The sequence below is a fragment of the Dermacentor albipictus genome, chromosome 2, assembly GCF_038994185.2.
Source record: "Dermacentor albipictus isolate Rhodes 1998 colony chromosome 2, USDA_Dalb.pri_finalv2, whole genome shotgun sequence".
Classification (NCBI taxonomy): domain Eukaryota; kingdom Metazoa; phylum Arthropoda; class Arachnida; order Ixodida; family Ixodidae; genus Dermacentor; species Dermacentor albipictus.
This window is the reverse complement of record NC_091822.1, coordinates 96,880,123-96,896,181: the sequence shown is the minus strand read 5'-3', so window position 1 is coordinate 96,896,181 and position 16,059 is coordinate 96,880,123. Positions and strand designations below refer to the sequence as shown.

The window sequence follows — 16,059 nt, the reverse complement described above, 5'->3', positions numbered from 1 at the left end:
TGCGCTAAGGTCTGGGTTTGAGATTTACAACTACGAACAAAACTACTGAAGAGCTCCGCGCTTTCATTCAGTTGACCTTGTCGGCAGCTTAGGTGAGTCTGTGAATGGCATCGATAATGCTTGCGCGTCGCGGTTTAATTGACTTAAATGTCACGTACAGCCTCCCTGATTTTTAATAATATAGCGCGAGCGTCGACTGAACTGCTTATAACTGCTTATAACGGCGATAAGCGTGCAACAAGGCGAGAGTTCGCGCACGAGCCTTGTTGCCTTGTTGCACTCGCCTTGTTGCACGCTCTTTTTGCACGCTTATCGCCGTTTTAAAGCGCTCACCAGCAGTTCAGTCGACGCTCGCGCTATATTATTAAAAATCAGGGAGGCTGTACATTCAGCTCGCTTGCGCCATCATTGCTCATAAATGTCGCAGCACCTATTTTGTCCGAATAGGTTGCTTCGCTTGCACTCCCGCACAATCGGCGGGCGTGGCAGTTGCAAGTGCATCAGCCGGCAGACGCTATGCCGGCATTTCCAATTCCTGTCTGTTCTCACACGCGTTACAGCGTGCGAAGTTATTTGAGCAAATGCTAGTCGAGTGTTGAGTAAGTGCGGCCTGCACTTACGGTGCAAGTACGTGCAACGAGCTATTCGCGCGAATGGGAACGCTTGCGCGTAACAGCAGCAACAAATGATGGCCGTTGGCGAGCGCGTGGCACGCGCTGCGATCGCTCGCGCTTTGCGTAGCATCCCCGCGCATGGGCCAGGAGATCTCGAGCGTCGCCGAGCACGGCCGGTCGGTACCGCGTCTGCTCCGATTTCTTGACTCGCCGCCTTTGGGCGAACCGCCTACCTACTGGCGGTCGCAGCTTATAGGCTAGGTGCTTACGTGCACGTCCGCGATTTTAGCGCTCCGCGATGGCTCTTGGTGATCTTGCCGTCGTTGGCGTGTAGCGATGTGGCACTTCCAAGGCCGCTCGACCGTCAGTTAGCCAGCCTCGTTTGTACGGGCTCGCGGTCCTGGCAGAGGATATGGGCGTTTTCCTGTTCTATCCCTTTAATATCCCTCCGGCACGCATTGCAAGTGGCACTTCAGCTTTCCTGTAGGATAAGGCCTACTAGCAGACCGTGCCGTGCTTTTCCTCCTCCTTTAATCGTGTTTTGTGCATAAATTACGTTCTCTATTCGGCCGCTCTCGCATCAAAGGTTACCATCCGAGCCCACTGGCTAATCGTGACGTTTTGTCCGATCGAGAAGCGTTGTTCACGCGCCCAATTTCCAAGGGCCCGGTACTCTTTCCGGGGCACTGTGCTCGCGTACTTACAGCAATATTTTCTCTTTCAGGTTATTCTTCAGCCAATTCCGTGACTCGGGCACCAGCAGCAACATGAGCGCGAAGATCGGCATCAACGGGTACGTTTCCGCGCGTTTCTGTCGCGATCCGTCACATTTTTCTTTCGTGTGTTGTCACAACATCGGTTTCGCAATCGCGTTGGCGTTTCCTTGAATCGGTTTCGGTTCCTGGTGACTGGTCCAAGCGTGCCGCCGTGCCCACCGGCACGCTCTTGTGCCGGCGTCTCATTGACGTGACCTCTACGCCAGCTGTCATGGCTGCTGCAGCCCCAAACAGCGGCGGCGTCTGCTGCTCGAATCGAGCGGACAAGCCCATTGCGATGTCCTTGCAGCCACTCATTTGTGTGGTTAGCTGATAACTGCGAAGCGCCGGACGCTACGGCGAGCCGTACTTTTCGCGATCTCGTATACCTCCTTTGTCTGCCAAGCGCAACCCGACACGCTCGGCGTCCGGCTTGGTATCCGCAGGAGGCGGGGGGCGAGGGGGGGGGGGGGGGTCGTATCCCGCGGGGATGTTGTGGCAGCTCCCTCTCCTCCCATTCTCTGTCTGGATCGATGATAGTAGCGTTACGTCATCGTTGCCGTCTAGCGTAGCAGGACGCGCTGATCTCGAGCGTGTTTTCACCGCAGTCGGTTTTTTTTATTCGTTTTCTCTCGGGAGTAGTATATTTTTCTTACATACATACACGGGGAAAGGGACAGAAGCCAAAGGTGCTTTACGCGCCTGACAAAGGCTTCTGCAACCACAGCTTGCAAGCAACAGATACACATTTCTTTTTGCACACACAGAGGGAAAATCTGATCCATTGTAGAACATGGATTACCAACTTACTTTTGACACAGTAGCAACACCCGGGGACACTGGAGTATATATTTGTTGTGACTGCAGATTGTGTAATTTTTGTATCGGGCACCAAAAGATCAGGCTGTTGCACTCGCCGTCGGCTGTCAGTATTGGCATTTCCTTCAATGTTCTAGCTTTTTTATAACCCCTTGGATGGAATGAGAATGTGCACCTGTTGAGAACCTCGCGCAGCATGAAATGCCTATTGCAACTTTGGGCAAGATTGCATCATTTGACACATGATCAGTAAAATAAATGTGACTGGTGATGGTGTCGTATTTAGTGTCTCATTTGCGTGGTTGTCTGCACAAGACTGACGGTTTTTCGCTCTTCCAATAGCTTTGGACGCATTGGCCGCCTTGTGCTGCGTGCCGCACTCGCCAAGGGCGTTGAGGTCGTGGCTGTCAATGATCCGTTCATTGATGTCAAGTACATGGTGAGTTCGCCATGATTCAAGACATGGCTGTGACCTTAATTGTTTTGCACATCTTAAGGCAGTTATGGTACTAACTTTGCCATTTTACTGAGCTTGTCACTGTCCCTTATAAAAGGTACTGTGGTTCATATCCCTCGACAGGGATATATTAACATTGCTCCTAGCTGTCTGTCATATTAGTGCACATTGCCTTGTAATTTAAACGCTTTCAGTACAAAGTACCTGCCACTGTGCCTTAGTGACTATGCCTTGCATTGCTGAGCTCGAAGTGTGGCGGGAACATTTCAGTGAGGACGAAATGCAAAAATGTTTTGTAGTTAAAGTGAGATGAAAACTACGTACCGAGTTACATGGGGGGTTTGCAGCGGTGTTTGAGCCTGCCCAATAAGATTACAACCATATGGTTGTAACCGACAGAAAATCGAACCTCGTCGCTCTTTGCCCGAGAGGATGCATTTGTGAGACAAGTAGAGTGCAGAAAATTTTGGTCATGGTGAAGGTAAATATTTCCTTTAAGGTTGTTGTATTAATGCTGTTCTGAAATGTTAAAATGCAGGTGTACATGTTCAAATATGATTCAACCCACGGCCGCTACCATGGCGATGTCCACGAGGAGGGAGGGATGCTTGTGGTGAACGGCCACAAGATTCACGTCTTCCAGGAGTAAGTCGTACACTCGTGCTCTCACCCGTTTTAGCTGCATCCTTGAAGTACTGACGTAAACACTTTGCAAGCCAGTGACCAGTTATTCACAGGAGTTCTGCAGAAATAGGCAAGGTGGAGGATATGTCATCCACTTAACTCTAGTGAAATGTGGCTTGTTTTTTTCTTTTCTAAAAGCAATCTTTGCAGTTCGTACAATCTAGAGTTAAACACAGGGCAGATGCCTTTCTGGAACAATAGTACCAGCCAAGCAAACAAATGTCAGTGCAAGCTGCAATCACTTGCTGGAAGCATGACACAGTAATCAGGTTGATGACACTTTTTTTTTTATTACAAATAAGTGCGATGTTAACTGTGTGGAGTTATTTCATCATACACGTATGCTTACCCTGGTTTAATCTGTTTTTAATAATCAGATATGGGAAGTAACTGTAGTCTGTAGATAGCTAAAGTGGCATCTGCTATTTGTAATTCAGCTAATGTAGAATGATGCATCACAAGTTGACGTTAGCAACAGCTGCATTAAGTTATAGTAAGCATTTCCATCAAAAACAAGTTTGCAACAGTAAAGCTAGTATGTTAAAAAGAGTCTCCAAAGGGAGCAGAATTTTGGCATGCATTTTGTCTATTTGACTTGAAAACATAGAAGCGTCAACATAGGCCAGGCACAGTTCGAGCTTGCAGAGTGGAGATTTGGTCCACTGTTGGGCCCAATTTTGGGGGGTGAGGCGTGACAGGATAAAGCTGTTCATCCCCGCTGGGAGTTGGCCGCCGTCCAAGTTGAGTGGTCTGGCTGCAGAGCCGAATTGCTGGCATTGTTCCACGCCCGCATTGTTGTTGTTTCCACACTTGGCGTGCAGCCGCTGCTAGGCTTCCGCTTCCAAGGCCATTTGATGGAGGACGCCTCTCCTTCCTAGACACTGCTAAATTTAACACTTGTGGGTTGTGAATGGTGGTTGTCCCTGTTTCTTCTTCGTCTATTTCTGTCAACTTTATAGCTTCTGTGATTTACCTGCCCTGCCGTCTGCAATGCTATGTGTACTATTTTACCACTCTTGTTTTGTTAGCTCACGGTCTTGCCAGCCTGCTGTCTAGCCAACTGGCATGCAACACAGCACTTTGCGTGTGTTTTGTGCATGAGTTCAGTGCCCTGAGGAGCTTGTTTATGTTTGAATACATACTATCAGGCTTGGGACCGCTTCCGTCTCCCATTTCACTTTTCCTCGCAATTCACTTGTTCCATTAGGCTTGAGGGTTGTTAGCACTTTCTTAGTGTCTACTTGCAGTGTTCTTGTTTTTCGGTCTTGTTATTTTACTTGGTTTAATAACTGTCGAAAGAAAGTAGTGATGTCTGGTGAGTACATTAAGGGCAGATCTGAGGTGCAAGCTATGGGTACTAGCTAAAGCAGCAGTGCTTTGTTCAGCCACTATAGTGAAATTAAGTCTTTCTTTTTAAAAAGCTCCTTTAATAAAAGAAAACCTGTAGCAAGAATTTCACTTGCAGGATTTCATATAGCAGTGGTGCGGGCCTCAAATTTTTAACTTAAATTTAGCATGTAAAGCCGTAGAATAAATTTTGATCCTTCTGCATCTTAATGTATAATGCTTACTGCTATTTTCTTGTTTTCCTGCTGCCACTGTGTGACACAAGGCAAAAAGAGCTTTGTTTGTGCACACGTTGGGGCAGAAAGGCTTTTATTAAGTGAATAGTCTTTTTTGTTTTCTTTCGAGCAGTTCACGAGTAATGCTTTGTTTTTTTAGAAGCATTGCTTTTATAAAATTGGCAAAAAATTCGATGAGGTGCTGCCAACTGCTTTTATTTGCGATTTACCCTACCAAGGCTTATGACATAGGCTGCCTCCTTTCCAATTTCTAGCTTCACATTTTGAAAAAAAAAAAATTCATTTCTGTTAGTTTGCAGACTAATCATAAATTGTGTAATAAAACTGGCAACCGCATAGACCCTTTGCGGTTGCCAGTTTTATTACACAATTTATGATTAGCCTGCAAACTAACAGAAATGAATTTTTTTTTTTTCAATATGTGAAGCTAGAAATTGGAAAGGAGGCAGCCTATGTCATAAGCCTTGGTAGGGTAAATAGCAAATAAAAGCAGTTGGCAGCACCTCATCGAATTTTTTGCCTATCTTATAAAAGCAATGCTTCTAAAAAAACGAAGCATTACTCGTGAACTGCTCCAAAGAAGAAAAAGGACTATTCAAAGCCTTTGTGCGTGAAGCTTATACCCTGTCTCGCCAACTCCATGCTTCGCTGCAAAAGTTGCGGGTCGTGTCAGCCAAGTAGAATAGAGAAGCAGAAAGGCCACCCACCGCAGTGGTGTAGTAGCTTGGCACAGCTTGGCGCAAGGGCACGGTATCAAATTACGGCCGCATTTCAGTGGGGGCAAAATCTCAAAATGCCCATGCACCGTGCATTGGGTGGGTGCTAAAGTGCACCAGATGGTCAAAATTAATCCAGAATCACCCACTCTGGCATGTCTCGCAATCATATCGAAGTGTTGGCCCATAAAAACAAATTTAAAAAACAAAGAAAAAAACAAGGGCTTTTCTGTTGTGCACTTTCAATTACTCTTCGCATGACGCTGATTGAATGGAAGCATCGTTCAAGGAAATAGTGGTGCACAGTGGTCAAACTCCCCTCTCTTCTTTGAACACACAGCCTTTGTTGCACTGCATGGTTAGCGTAGTCATTTGATAACATGTCTCCATGTGATTTGGGGAGTTGTTTGCCATCTGGCTCTCGAGTGGGTGGACTCTAAGCAGGGTGGCGTGGCATGTGCAGGATGAAGCCCGCCAGCATTCCTTGGGGCAAAGTTGGCGCCGAGATTGTGGTGGAGTCCACTGGAGTCTTCACCACGCTGGAGAAGGCTCAGCTGCACATTGATGGTGGAGCCCACCGGGTAAGTGAAGCGCATCATAAGCTGTAGTGATGAATGGGCAGCAATGCTGCCCTCTAGGCACGCCACATGTTCCGAATTGGTGCAATCTGGGCTTGTATAGGCCCAAAGTAGTCAAGTAACCCAGTGCCCTGCTCTGTGGCCTCTTATAGCACCAGTGTTGCTTTGGGGCGTAAAACCCTACGACTCAATTGCAGCTGGTCATCGGTGGCACGTTTCCTTTACCTAAAAGGTCCTGCTTATTCCAATGCGTATGTTGCTGCAGGTGGTCATCTCTGCTCCATCTGCGGATGCCCCCATGTTTGTGATGGGTGTCAACCACACTACCTACAATCCAAGCATGAAGATTGTGAGCAACGCATCGTGCACCACCAACTGCCTGGCCCCCTTGGCCAAGGTCATCAACGACAACTTCGGCATTGTTGAGGGCCTCATGTCTACCGTCCATGCCACCACGGCCACCCAGAAGACTGTGGACGGACCGAGCCACAAGGCAAGTGCACCCACGTGTGGCCAGCATAGTATTCCATTGAAAGGGGCCTCGAACACTTTTCAAGCGATTCTCGGGTCGCATAGCTTGACCGTTTGAAACCTAGATGCAGTAAGAATGGCAGTAATAGGGGTACGCAGTCCTAAGTTATTCAGCCATGAGTTTTTCAAAATACAAAAAAAAAGTGTCCTCAACTCAAATTTTGCGAGGTCTCATCCACTGACATTACCACTCGTCACCAATGGCAATAGCTTGAAGTGCCTACATAACGAAAGTTTGCACTCCATGGTTGCCTACATGTTCTATGTTAACTTACTCCAGTTACTCCAGTGGGCTGATGGTACTGTTACCACGGCAGTAAACTACTGCTCATTCTAGCACATTTCATGGCTGCCACTACTGGCTCAACATCCTAGTACTGCACCAAGTCAAGTCTCTTTCATAGCCTGCGCAGGCAGTTCAGCGCAGCACTGCAAACAAAGGTGCTGCAGCAAGAATGCACCGAGGTGAAAAATGCTGCATAAACACTCGTGAGTGTATATCGTGTGAAAAATGAGGGGGAGTTCACAAGGTCACTGACGAGTGCACGTAAGCGAGAAAAGCTGTTGTTTTAACATCTCGTGCGCACACTTCTCTGTAACATAGAACAGTACTCAGAGGTGAAAGTGCTGCCAGCGCACCTGCCATATCTCGCGATTGTAGTGACTTACATTTCTTTTATTAATATAAAATATTACAGTACAGCCCACAATATAAAAAAAGTACAGCCCACAAAACAGACAAATCTTAATTTAACAGGCTGCTGCAGTACACTGGTTATTAGCAACTTTGATTTTAACCAACCAAAGAGTAGCGAGTGGTGACGATGCCTGCGGTGTGTGCCAGTGGGCAACGATGTGGTCGGTAGGGATTTGTTTGTGACTAAAATATATTTTGACATTGTAACTTTGTCTTGCGGTAAGAGCACCTCCAACTTTCAGACTAAGCAACCTGAAACTTTCCGACAGTGGATTGAAAACAGAAACACAGTGGACTGAAAAGTGTTTGAGGGCCCCTTTAGCATGTAATTGTGCAGCATTCATTTGCGCAGAGTGTTTGAGACCTCATGGTATGGTCCATGGTTTGCTGCAAAAACATAGTGCAACTCCAATAATTCGAACTGATCTGTTGGTCCCAGCAGATTTGCATGTACTTGAATAAAAAAGAGCTCCTGCAAATTCAGTCACCTACAACTGTGCAGTAGCGTTACCTCAAACAAAATTTCTTGCTCTGCGAGACATTTTTCTGCCTTTTCCAAGCGTGAGGTCGGGAGTTCAATTCCCAGCTGCAGTGACCATATTTCAATGGTGTCTAGATGCCAGAATGCCTGTGTGCCATGCATTGGGTGCACATTAAAAAAACCAAGGCAGTCAAAATTCAGAGTGCCCCATTATGCCACGACTCTTGATCAGATTGTGGTTTTTGCATATAAAAGCTCGCAATTTCATTACCAGAATTACCTCTAGTAATTTTTGTAGAAAACTGTTACAGGGCACTTAAAGCTTGATAGTTTTTAGCAGAGCAGTGCCATTTTTGCTGGGGAAATCTTCAGCGTTTCCCAAAACTTGACAGCACTTAGATGATTCTCCAGGGGTGAGAGACAGAGGGCAATGTCTGACCACATGCTGCCATGTGCACAGGCGTGGCGTGACGGCCGTGGCGCCGCCCAGAACATCATCCCGGCCTCAACGGGAGCTGCCAAGGCTGTGGGCAAGGTGATCCCCGAACTGAATGGCAAGCTGACCGGCATGGCTTTCCGCGTCCCAACTCCGGACGTCTCGGTCGTTGATCTGACCTGCCGCCTTGCCAAGGAGGCTACCTACGACGAGATCAAGGCAGTGGTCAAGGCTGCCTCTCTCAGTGACCACTGGAAGGGAATCCTTGGATACACTGAAGATGAGGTGGGCATACTCATTAAGACTTCGAACTCTTGCAGTAGCATTTCAAGCAAGCTCTCTTGGACATAGTTGTAATGTGTACAGTCGAACCTCGATATATCGAACAGCGCGGTGATCGCAAAATAGTTCGATATAGCCAGAATTCGATATATAAAATCACGTAGAAAACGCGTCAAAAACTAGCACAAATCAATCAATGAACCAATCGTGGCGCAATAGATACTCACATGAAGCTTCAAACAAAGTATTTATTTCGTTCGCTGAAAGTACTGAAGCAGCGTAGCCTTATTCATATTGGCAACCGCGTGCTTGACCACGGCGTCCTCAACATAGTCCAAACGCTCCACAAGAGACGGTCCAGTGCCTTCTATTGCGCCGCAGTAGCGGCGTACAACGGCCAAAGCAGCTACAGCGTCAGTTGCAGTCGGGAGCGGGGCAACATCAGCGCTTGCTGGATCAGCCTCGGCAGCGTCTTCGTTTGGCCGCTCAGCAGTCACTTCTGCCGCGATCTCACGTCTGTTAACTCTGCCACTGTTCCGGTGCTGTCATCACCGCCAACGAAGTCCTCAATGCACATGCTGTGTGGCTCAGCACCGACAAAGCGCTCCGACTGGCTCCACGGCCGCCTCGATCACGCGCGCACGGCGGGGGCGCGGGCGCGCGTGATTGAGGCGGCCGGGCTGGCTCACGGCCGGTCTCTAGGGGAGCGCGCGAAGCGCGCGCTCCCCTAGAGAAGGGCTCGTGGCTGGCTCCAAACCGCCGCGTGTGTACGCCGCTACGTTCAAATGGCGCCCTCGGCGCAACCGATGTGGGAGCTGTCGTACGCAACAGTCGGGAACGCCCATCGCGCCGCCGCTATCTTCGAGAGTGTTGCGGGAAAGCTCGCCTCCTGTCAACAGAGCGCACTTGGTCTGGGGCGGCGGAGTTCGATATATCCATTTTACATCCGGCCCCGTTCGAAATAAAAAATTAAAAATGCATGCGATTTTCCACGTGATATAGAAAGTGTTCGATATACGCAATAATTCGATATATCCGTGTTCGATATATCGAGGTTTCACTGTAGCTGTTATCATTAATATTTTGAGAACGTTCTCACTTCAAAAAAAAAGTGAGAGGCGTTAAGGTAACCTAACAAGTATACAGTCAAACCTCGATATAACGAACCTCTATTTAGCGAAATTCGCGATGTAGTGAACTATTTCCATTTCTCGATCTTAGTTATGTTAAAGCCTTCTTTTTTCTTTTTCTTAATTATTTTATTTTATATATATATATATATAACGAGAAGAAAGGGGGTTAACGGAGGGGCCCGAATTTTTATTAGTCATATCATAAGAAGCCGCAAATATGTATGTGTGTGTGTGTGTGTGTATATATATATATATATATATAATTTTTTTTTTTTCCCCACGGTTTAGCGAAGTAATTTCGGTGACACGGTTTCAACTTAACAAAGTTTTCGGCCATGTCAAGCATGTGCTTGGAAGCCTGTATGGCCTAGTAAACCTAGCAAAGAACTATACAAATGTTGACCGAGGAGGAAGTTATTTCAAGTGTCCTTCTGCATGAAAAGCTTGGAACACTAAAAACGCCATCAAAGCATGCGTGCCGGGACGCACTCGGCGGGGAAAAACAAGAGCCGACGCTTCCTTCTCCACAAGGGAGATGGGAAGGGAGTGAACGAGGGTAACGAGATCAAGCACGTGCTAGGATGAAATGAGATGGCGAGGAGGAGGAGGGGGGGGGGGGAATGCAGCACCTATCTACCTTCTAGTGCACGGCGCGTGCCACTCAGCTTATGTTGGGAACCAATGTCACCGCGGTAACTTCAAAGGCCGAGCCGAGACATATGGTGCCTTGATGGGCATTGGGTTCCTGCAAGTCTAGTGTTGGTGGTCGCGCAGTCTCAAGTTTCCAAGACAACGGTGCAAAGCGTTCGCTCGCGTTGTGCCAGTTTGACAGCAAGTTTGTGGTCATCTAGTAAGATCTGTTAATGTTAATGGCTTGTTAACCGATAAAACTGAACCCTACTTTGTGTAGTTTTCTCTCTACTATTGCCATCAATGCTTTGCCTTTCTGACGAAACTGTGGCTTTTTCTCTTTAGTTTCTCGGGGCGGATATCCGTATCGTTTTACCCTTTTGTTTTTAAATTGCGGGTCCCATGCGACGCAACACATGCAAATCTCGGATGCCATGAGCCACGTCGATGCATTGGTGTCGGTGCTATCTGCACCACACACGGTGGCATTTGTAACCATGCTATTATGGCCCCACCTTCTTGCCATTCGTTTATAAGTGCTTGCTAACGAGATACTATCCGCCAGGAATGGTCTAGAAATTTGTCAGGTTGCTTTTAATGCTGAAGCTGCAAAACCTCGAATTAACGAAATTCATGATTTAATGAAGTTTTTTTCTGCAAGTACAACTTCATTATATTGAGGTTCAACTCTATTATGGAAAATATATTTGTCAGACCCACTGCGGTAGCTTAGAGGGTATAGATAGCATAATGCTGCTGACCTCTTAGATTCGATCCTGGACATAGCGGCTGCATTTCAATGACGACAAAATGCAATACTCATTGATTTCGGTGCATCTTAAAGAACCCCAGGTGGTTTTATTTAATGGAGTCCCCTGCAATGGTGTGCCTCATCAGATCATTATTGCAGCACATAAAACCCCCTTTCTATTTTTCCTTCCCCTTTTTTAAAATCAATGTAGTAACACCTTATTTACTCCAATCTAGGCTGGCCCCAATTCTGAGCCAACCCCCGAAAGCCTGAAGCCGGAAAAAAACAAAACAACGTGCCTCGAATGTAGGAATAAAAGCGAGGACAGCGTTCCCAAAATGAAAGCATTTATTGAATAGTGAACATGCCGAACTAATTCTACGTCATCATCACTGCTAGCCTCGTCTCTATCTTCCTTTTCGCTGTCATCTTCAAACAGTAAATGTAATCCTCGTTGTGGCACACTCAAAAAAAGAATCTCCCATTGCCCCCTCCAACAACAAACGTCTTTCTCGTCGATGCCAAAGGTCCCACCTGAATTGAACGTTTTATGATGCCTATGCGGCTAGCACTTTTTGTTTGAAAGCGGCACTATAGTGTCATCGCCTGTGGGGTGACATTATGATAACACCGTGCCGTATGCCGATAATTTAGAATAAAGAACCAGCCCCGATACGACACGGGTCAAAATGGCAATGTCGCTCGTGTGCACCAGGAGCTCTGATACGTACTCAGATACATACTAGATGGCGCTAGCTATGCACCATATTTATCAATTTCAATTATAAACTACATTTAGTAAAACCTATCGTGGCAGAATGGAGATCATGCAGGCATCGGGAACGTTTTATAGAAGTAATTTTATGCCGCCTGCGCATCGGACACACACCTAACACATAACTTTCTACTGACAAAACAAGACAAACCCTTATGTGAGAAATGTGGAGATGAACTCACTGTAAATCTCATTTTATTCTCGTGCACACAACTCGAACGGCTAAGGAAAAAATATTTTACTGTATTTTACAATGAACGCATTCCCTTCCATCCCAGTCTACTTTTAGGAGATAACCCACTTGTAGGAACTTCATCTGTTTTTAGTTTTTTGAAAGACGCAGCGATCCTAAACGAAATATAATATATCACCGAACTACAAATTCTAAAAATTCTTACCCAGTTTTTTCATGCATCTTATGATGCACCTCACCCATTTTCTCAGTCCTGAGAAGGAGGCTGAGGTCTCCATTTGATTTTTGGGCTGCTCAGAGTCCTTGTCTGTACAAGGACTTTCACTGAGGATACCCAATTTTTGAAATAAGTTATACCATGTGTTTGGCGCATGATAGCCTGAATTGCTTATGCGCCATAAAACCCAATACAATACAATATAAACTGGTGCGTTTTTTAAAGACATCTGAAATAAGCTGAAATAAGCCCTATAGTTCAGTACGTGATTATTTGAAAAAAATAAAGCTCTTTGTTTAGATTCGAACAAATACGGTATGTTAAGTTGAAGAAAACGAGATGTGTGGACACACACAGATGGTAGCAGCAGTCCATTGATTATCCTGCAAAACCACAGATTAGTTTTCAAAGTAAGTGTCGATAGTTGTACAAGGGTGCATTGTACACTCCTCATTAATGACATCGGGATGTTGATGCTCATTAGAATGAGCGCTGGCATCTTCAGCATGGCACGCAGGAAGAAAATGACATACAATTGAGCTGTTTACTCATACAATGGATTGCGCAAGTATACAACCACGATGAAACAATACGAGGATATTGCCGAGGGAAGTGCATTATCGAGTGATTTGTGACTGTGCGAGACATAAAATATTAGTGATACACTGCAAGTGAACAAGAATGGTGATATTAATGTTCTGCAAGGCTTGTTAAAATTGGTTCTTGGTTGCTTGACTACATTTACTACAGTGGGCTTCTGCTGTGCAGTGCTTTTTCTGCTGTGTCAGACTCTGTGTGATTGTGCAACCTAATGTGTGTAGTGCTGGACAGGCTTAGTTTGTCCTTGCCACTTGCTTGTCCCTGTTAGTTCTTATACTTATGATTATCGATATAGCACTCGTACTCTGGCAAATAGGTTGCAATAGTTCTTGCCCTAAAATCGGATTCTATTATAGTGTTCCATGAACTGTGGATGGTTGGTTTCTGCAAACTGGTGCCCCCCTCTGTGTGCAGGTTGTGTCAACCGACTTCCTTGGGGACACCCACAGCAGCATCTTTGATGCCAAGGCTGGCATCGCCCTTAGCAAGACCTTTGTCAAGCTCATCTCGTGGTTAGTCATGTTGCCCATTTTTCGGGGAGAGAGGCTCTTGCCGTGCCAGTCTGTGGGTGGTACCTCGAGCACTTTTGGTAGCGAAGGACACTGCTGTGCAAAAGGGCATTTATTGCTCTTTCTCTGGGGAACCATTGCTGTCCAGAAGGTGCTACATTGGTTCGAGTGCGCCACCAAAGTATCCTGTCGGTGTCCAGTAGAGAGGCCATGAAATAGTAAGCATGTGCAGTCCAGGCATTGTGAGGAGCGAGTGCATGCACACCTACGGTTCTGGCACACTAGTGGTCAGTCAGGTTGGGAGCTGGACACTTGGCTGAATACGAGCAGTGAATTTACCAATGCAAAATTGCAGCAAGTGCTACTGAAAACTGTTTCCTCCCTTCTCTAGGCTGCGTGTTAATGGCACTGCTGTTGGTTCGGCACAGGTTACTTGTACAATTCCAGCTAGCTGAAATGCAAGTACTCGTATCGTAGGTCCTTAATAGAACACACTGAGGAATTGAGATATTTGACTTGCCACACAAGGCTATCAAGGCAGTTTTGGGTGCAGTCCCGTGAAAAGATGCGCATCCAAGCAATCATGTTCATCAATGCTCCAGAGCCAAAGGGAAGCTGCCTGTTTGTAGCAAAATCTGTGCCGTCGGGTGGCACCCTCATCGGCACAGTGACTCCAATCATCGCGCGTGTGGCATGCAGGGAAGTAGAACGGAAGTAGTCGTGTGGTGAAGATGAACATCGGGGAAACATGATAGAGTTGAGCATTCCCACAGGCCACGTTACAGCGGTGGTGCTATTGGTAGTATTATTACTGGGCAGAGGGTCTTGCAAGGTACACCTACATCTGTACAGTATTGCCCAAAATGTGCTTGTGAGCAAGCCACCTATTTGTGTCCCTGCAGAATGCTATGGTTTGCGAGTTCTCATCACTGCGAGCTTCTGAACGATAGGCATGCCTGCTCAGTAGTGGGACAGGCCCTTTAGCATGGTGGCTTTAATGCTTTGGTTGAACACAACCCAGTGTTCAAAGGCCCAGGACTGCAGTGCCATCCACCAAGCACTCGTGTGGATGCCCAAAACTACTTCATGTACTCGCTGTGGAATTAATCGTACTTGTACTGTTAACATTTAGTGTCAAGGAAAGTTCATTTAACCTTGAAAAGGAGCAAATGCCCCCATCTGCTTGATAACAACCAGTTTTGACATTTTGGCACATCTTTATATTTTGAGATATGCGCTTTTTTTCCCAGGTACGACAACGAGTACGGCTACAGCAACCGTGTGGTTGACCTGATCAAGTACATGAAGTCCAGGGGCTAAACGTGCGGGCGTCGCCAGCAGAGGGTGGCACGCCAGCAGAGTTACACCAGGAATTCTCACTGCCAGCTGCCGACCCTTCTGCCTGCAGCTTTGCTGCTTTCCCGAGTTAGCCATAGCCCAGCCCTGTGTGCATGTCCAACAACCGGTTACCAACATGTTCCTCCCTCTCACTGCTGCCCCATGTAGTGACTCCCGTGGTGTCGTAAAAGTCTCTAAAATAAAACTCGAGCTCCAACAACTGCTCCACTATTAGTTTTTATTGTGATGGCAATTATGTGGACACTCCTGGCGAATTTTTTGCCTTGAGCGTAGCTGTGGTGGTTCACATGAATTTGGTATGCTGGATAAACGCTATATTATTGAAATGCCGAAGTTGCTCTGACAATGTTTTATGGCCTTGGACTGATATATTTGTCAATTTTGGCAATTTCAGAGCTCAAGGAAAAGTCTTAAAAACTTTTCATTTGTAAGCTTTTGTTCCAAACGATTTAAAATATGGACAATATTTGGGCTCACAATTCATGCAGTTTCGCTGGTAACAGCACCAGTTATGGATCTAATCTTTAACTGGGCAACAGGTGCCTGTCCGTTTCATATCTTGCCATGTTGAGGGTTGACACTACTATTCTCTGATGTCTGGTAGCTGCCAGGGCATTGGCTGCGAACAGCCTTGAAAGAAGGAATACGTCCTTCACTTCAGAATTTGTGTACCATATCAGCTGTTAATCGTATGCTACCTTGAAGCTGCGTGCCCCAACTCTTGAATGGCGCCGTGCATATAGATATGTATCACCAAAAGCCATTGGAACACTGGAGCTCTGGATGAACTGCGTCAATGCGCTCTAACAGCCTGGGGAAGCTAGAAATAAAAGTATCACACATGCACTTCAGTTGCTCTCATCGCCAGTTTACACCACCTAGAGGATCCGTTTCTTTTTTTGCCCATGGATCGGAGTGTCTTTCATGACTTCTGTATCAGCACTATCACACTTGTCAGTGTGATAGTGCTGATACTGCACTTTGCTCATGCCCCTGTGGTACGGGCCGTAAGTCTCGCACAATAGTTGCTAGAGGTAACTGGCATTAGTGTCTACAGGAGCTGCAAAGAGGGTGGCTTGGCCATCTTGGGAAGTATACATGGAGTTGCCTAAACTTTGTGCTTCTGGCTTCAAATGGCTTCGTGACTTTGTAAACTTGTAATTTTCAACAAGGTACTGCGTAATCAATAGTTATGTAAACATTATTAAAATTGTCCTGTAGCAGGATTTGAACACAAGACCTCTAGTACAGAAGCCCAA

The 16,059-nt window shown here is 46.4% G+C and overlaps 1 protein-coding gene across 4 annotated transcripts; it reads left to right on the top strand.

Annotated features, from left to right (window-relative positions):
* Positions 1-14: 14 nt before the first annotated feature.
* On the top strand, positions 15-14,999 carry LOC139056017 (glyceraldehyde-3-phosphate dehydrogenase 2-like). Of its 4 annotated transcripts, none has more exons than XM_070533786.1 (9): positions 15-92; positions 1,339-1,407; positions 2,531-2,627; positions 3,184-3,290; positions 6,092-6,209; positions 6,472-6,699; positions 8,376-8,636; positions 13,347-13,444; positions 14,692-14,999. In XM_070533786.1, the coding sequence occupies exons 2-9, from the start codon at positions 1,382-1,384 to the stop codon at positions 14,759-14,761; spliced, it is 1,005 nt and encodes a 334-aa protein (XP_070389887.1). In that variant the 5' UTR covers positions 15-92; positions 1,339-1,381; the 3' UTR covers positions 14,762-14,999. The 4 variants fall into 4 exon arrangements, with proteins under 4 accessions (XP_070389887.1, XP_070389886.1, XP_070389885.1 ...); XM_070533785.1 differs by lacking the exon at positions 15-92 and adding an exon at positions 404-447; XM_070533784.1 differs by lacking the exon at positions 15-92 and adding an exon at positions 710-790.
* The last annotated feature ends 1,060 nt before the right edge of the window (positions 15,000-16,059 follow it).

Bases quoted from the DNA above. Each gene is read 5' to 3' on its own strand.
- LOC139056017 (XM_070533784.1), top strand. From the start codon at position 753: ATGGGCCAGGAGATCTCGAGCGTCGCCGAGCACGGCCG. The intron at 1,408-2,530 runs GTACGTTTCCGC...CTCTTCCAATAG, and splicing joins GCGAAGATCGGCATCAACGG to CTTTGGACGCATTGGCCGCC. The intron at 6,700-8,375 runs GCAAGTGCACCC...CCATGTGCACAG, and splicing joins TGGACGGACCGAGCCACAAG to GCGTGGCGTGACGGCCGTGG.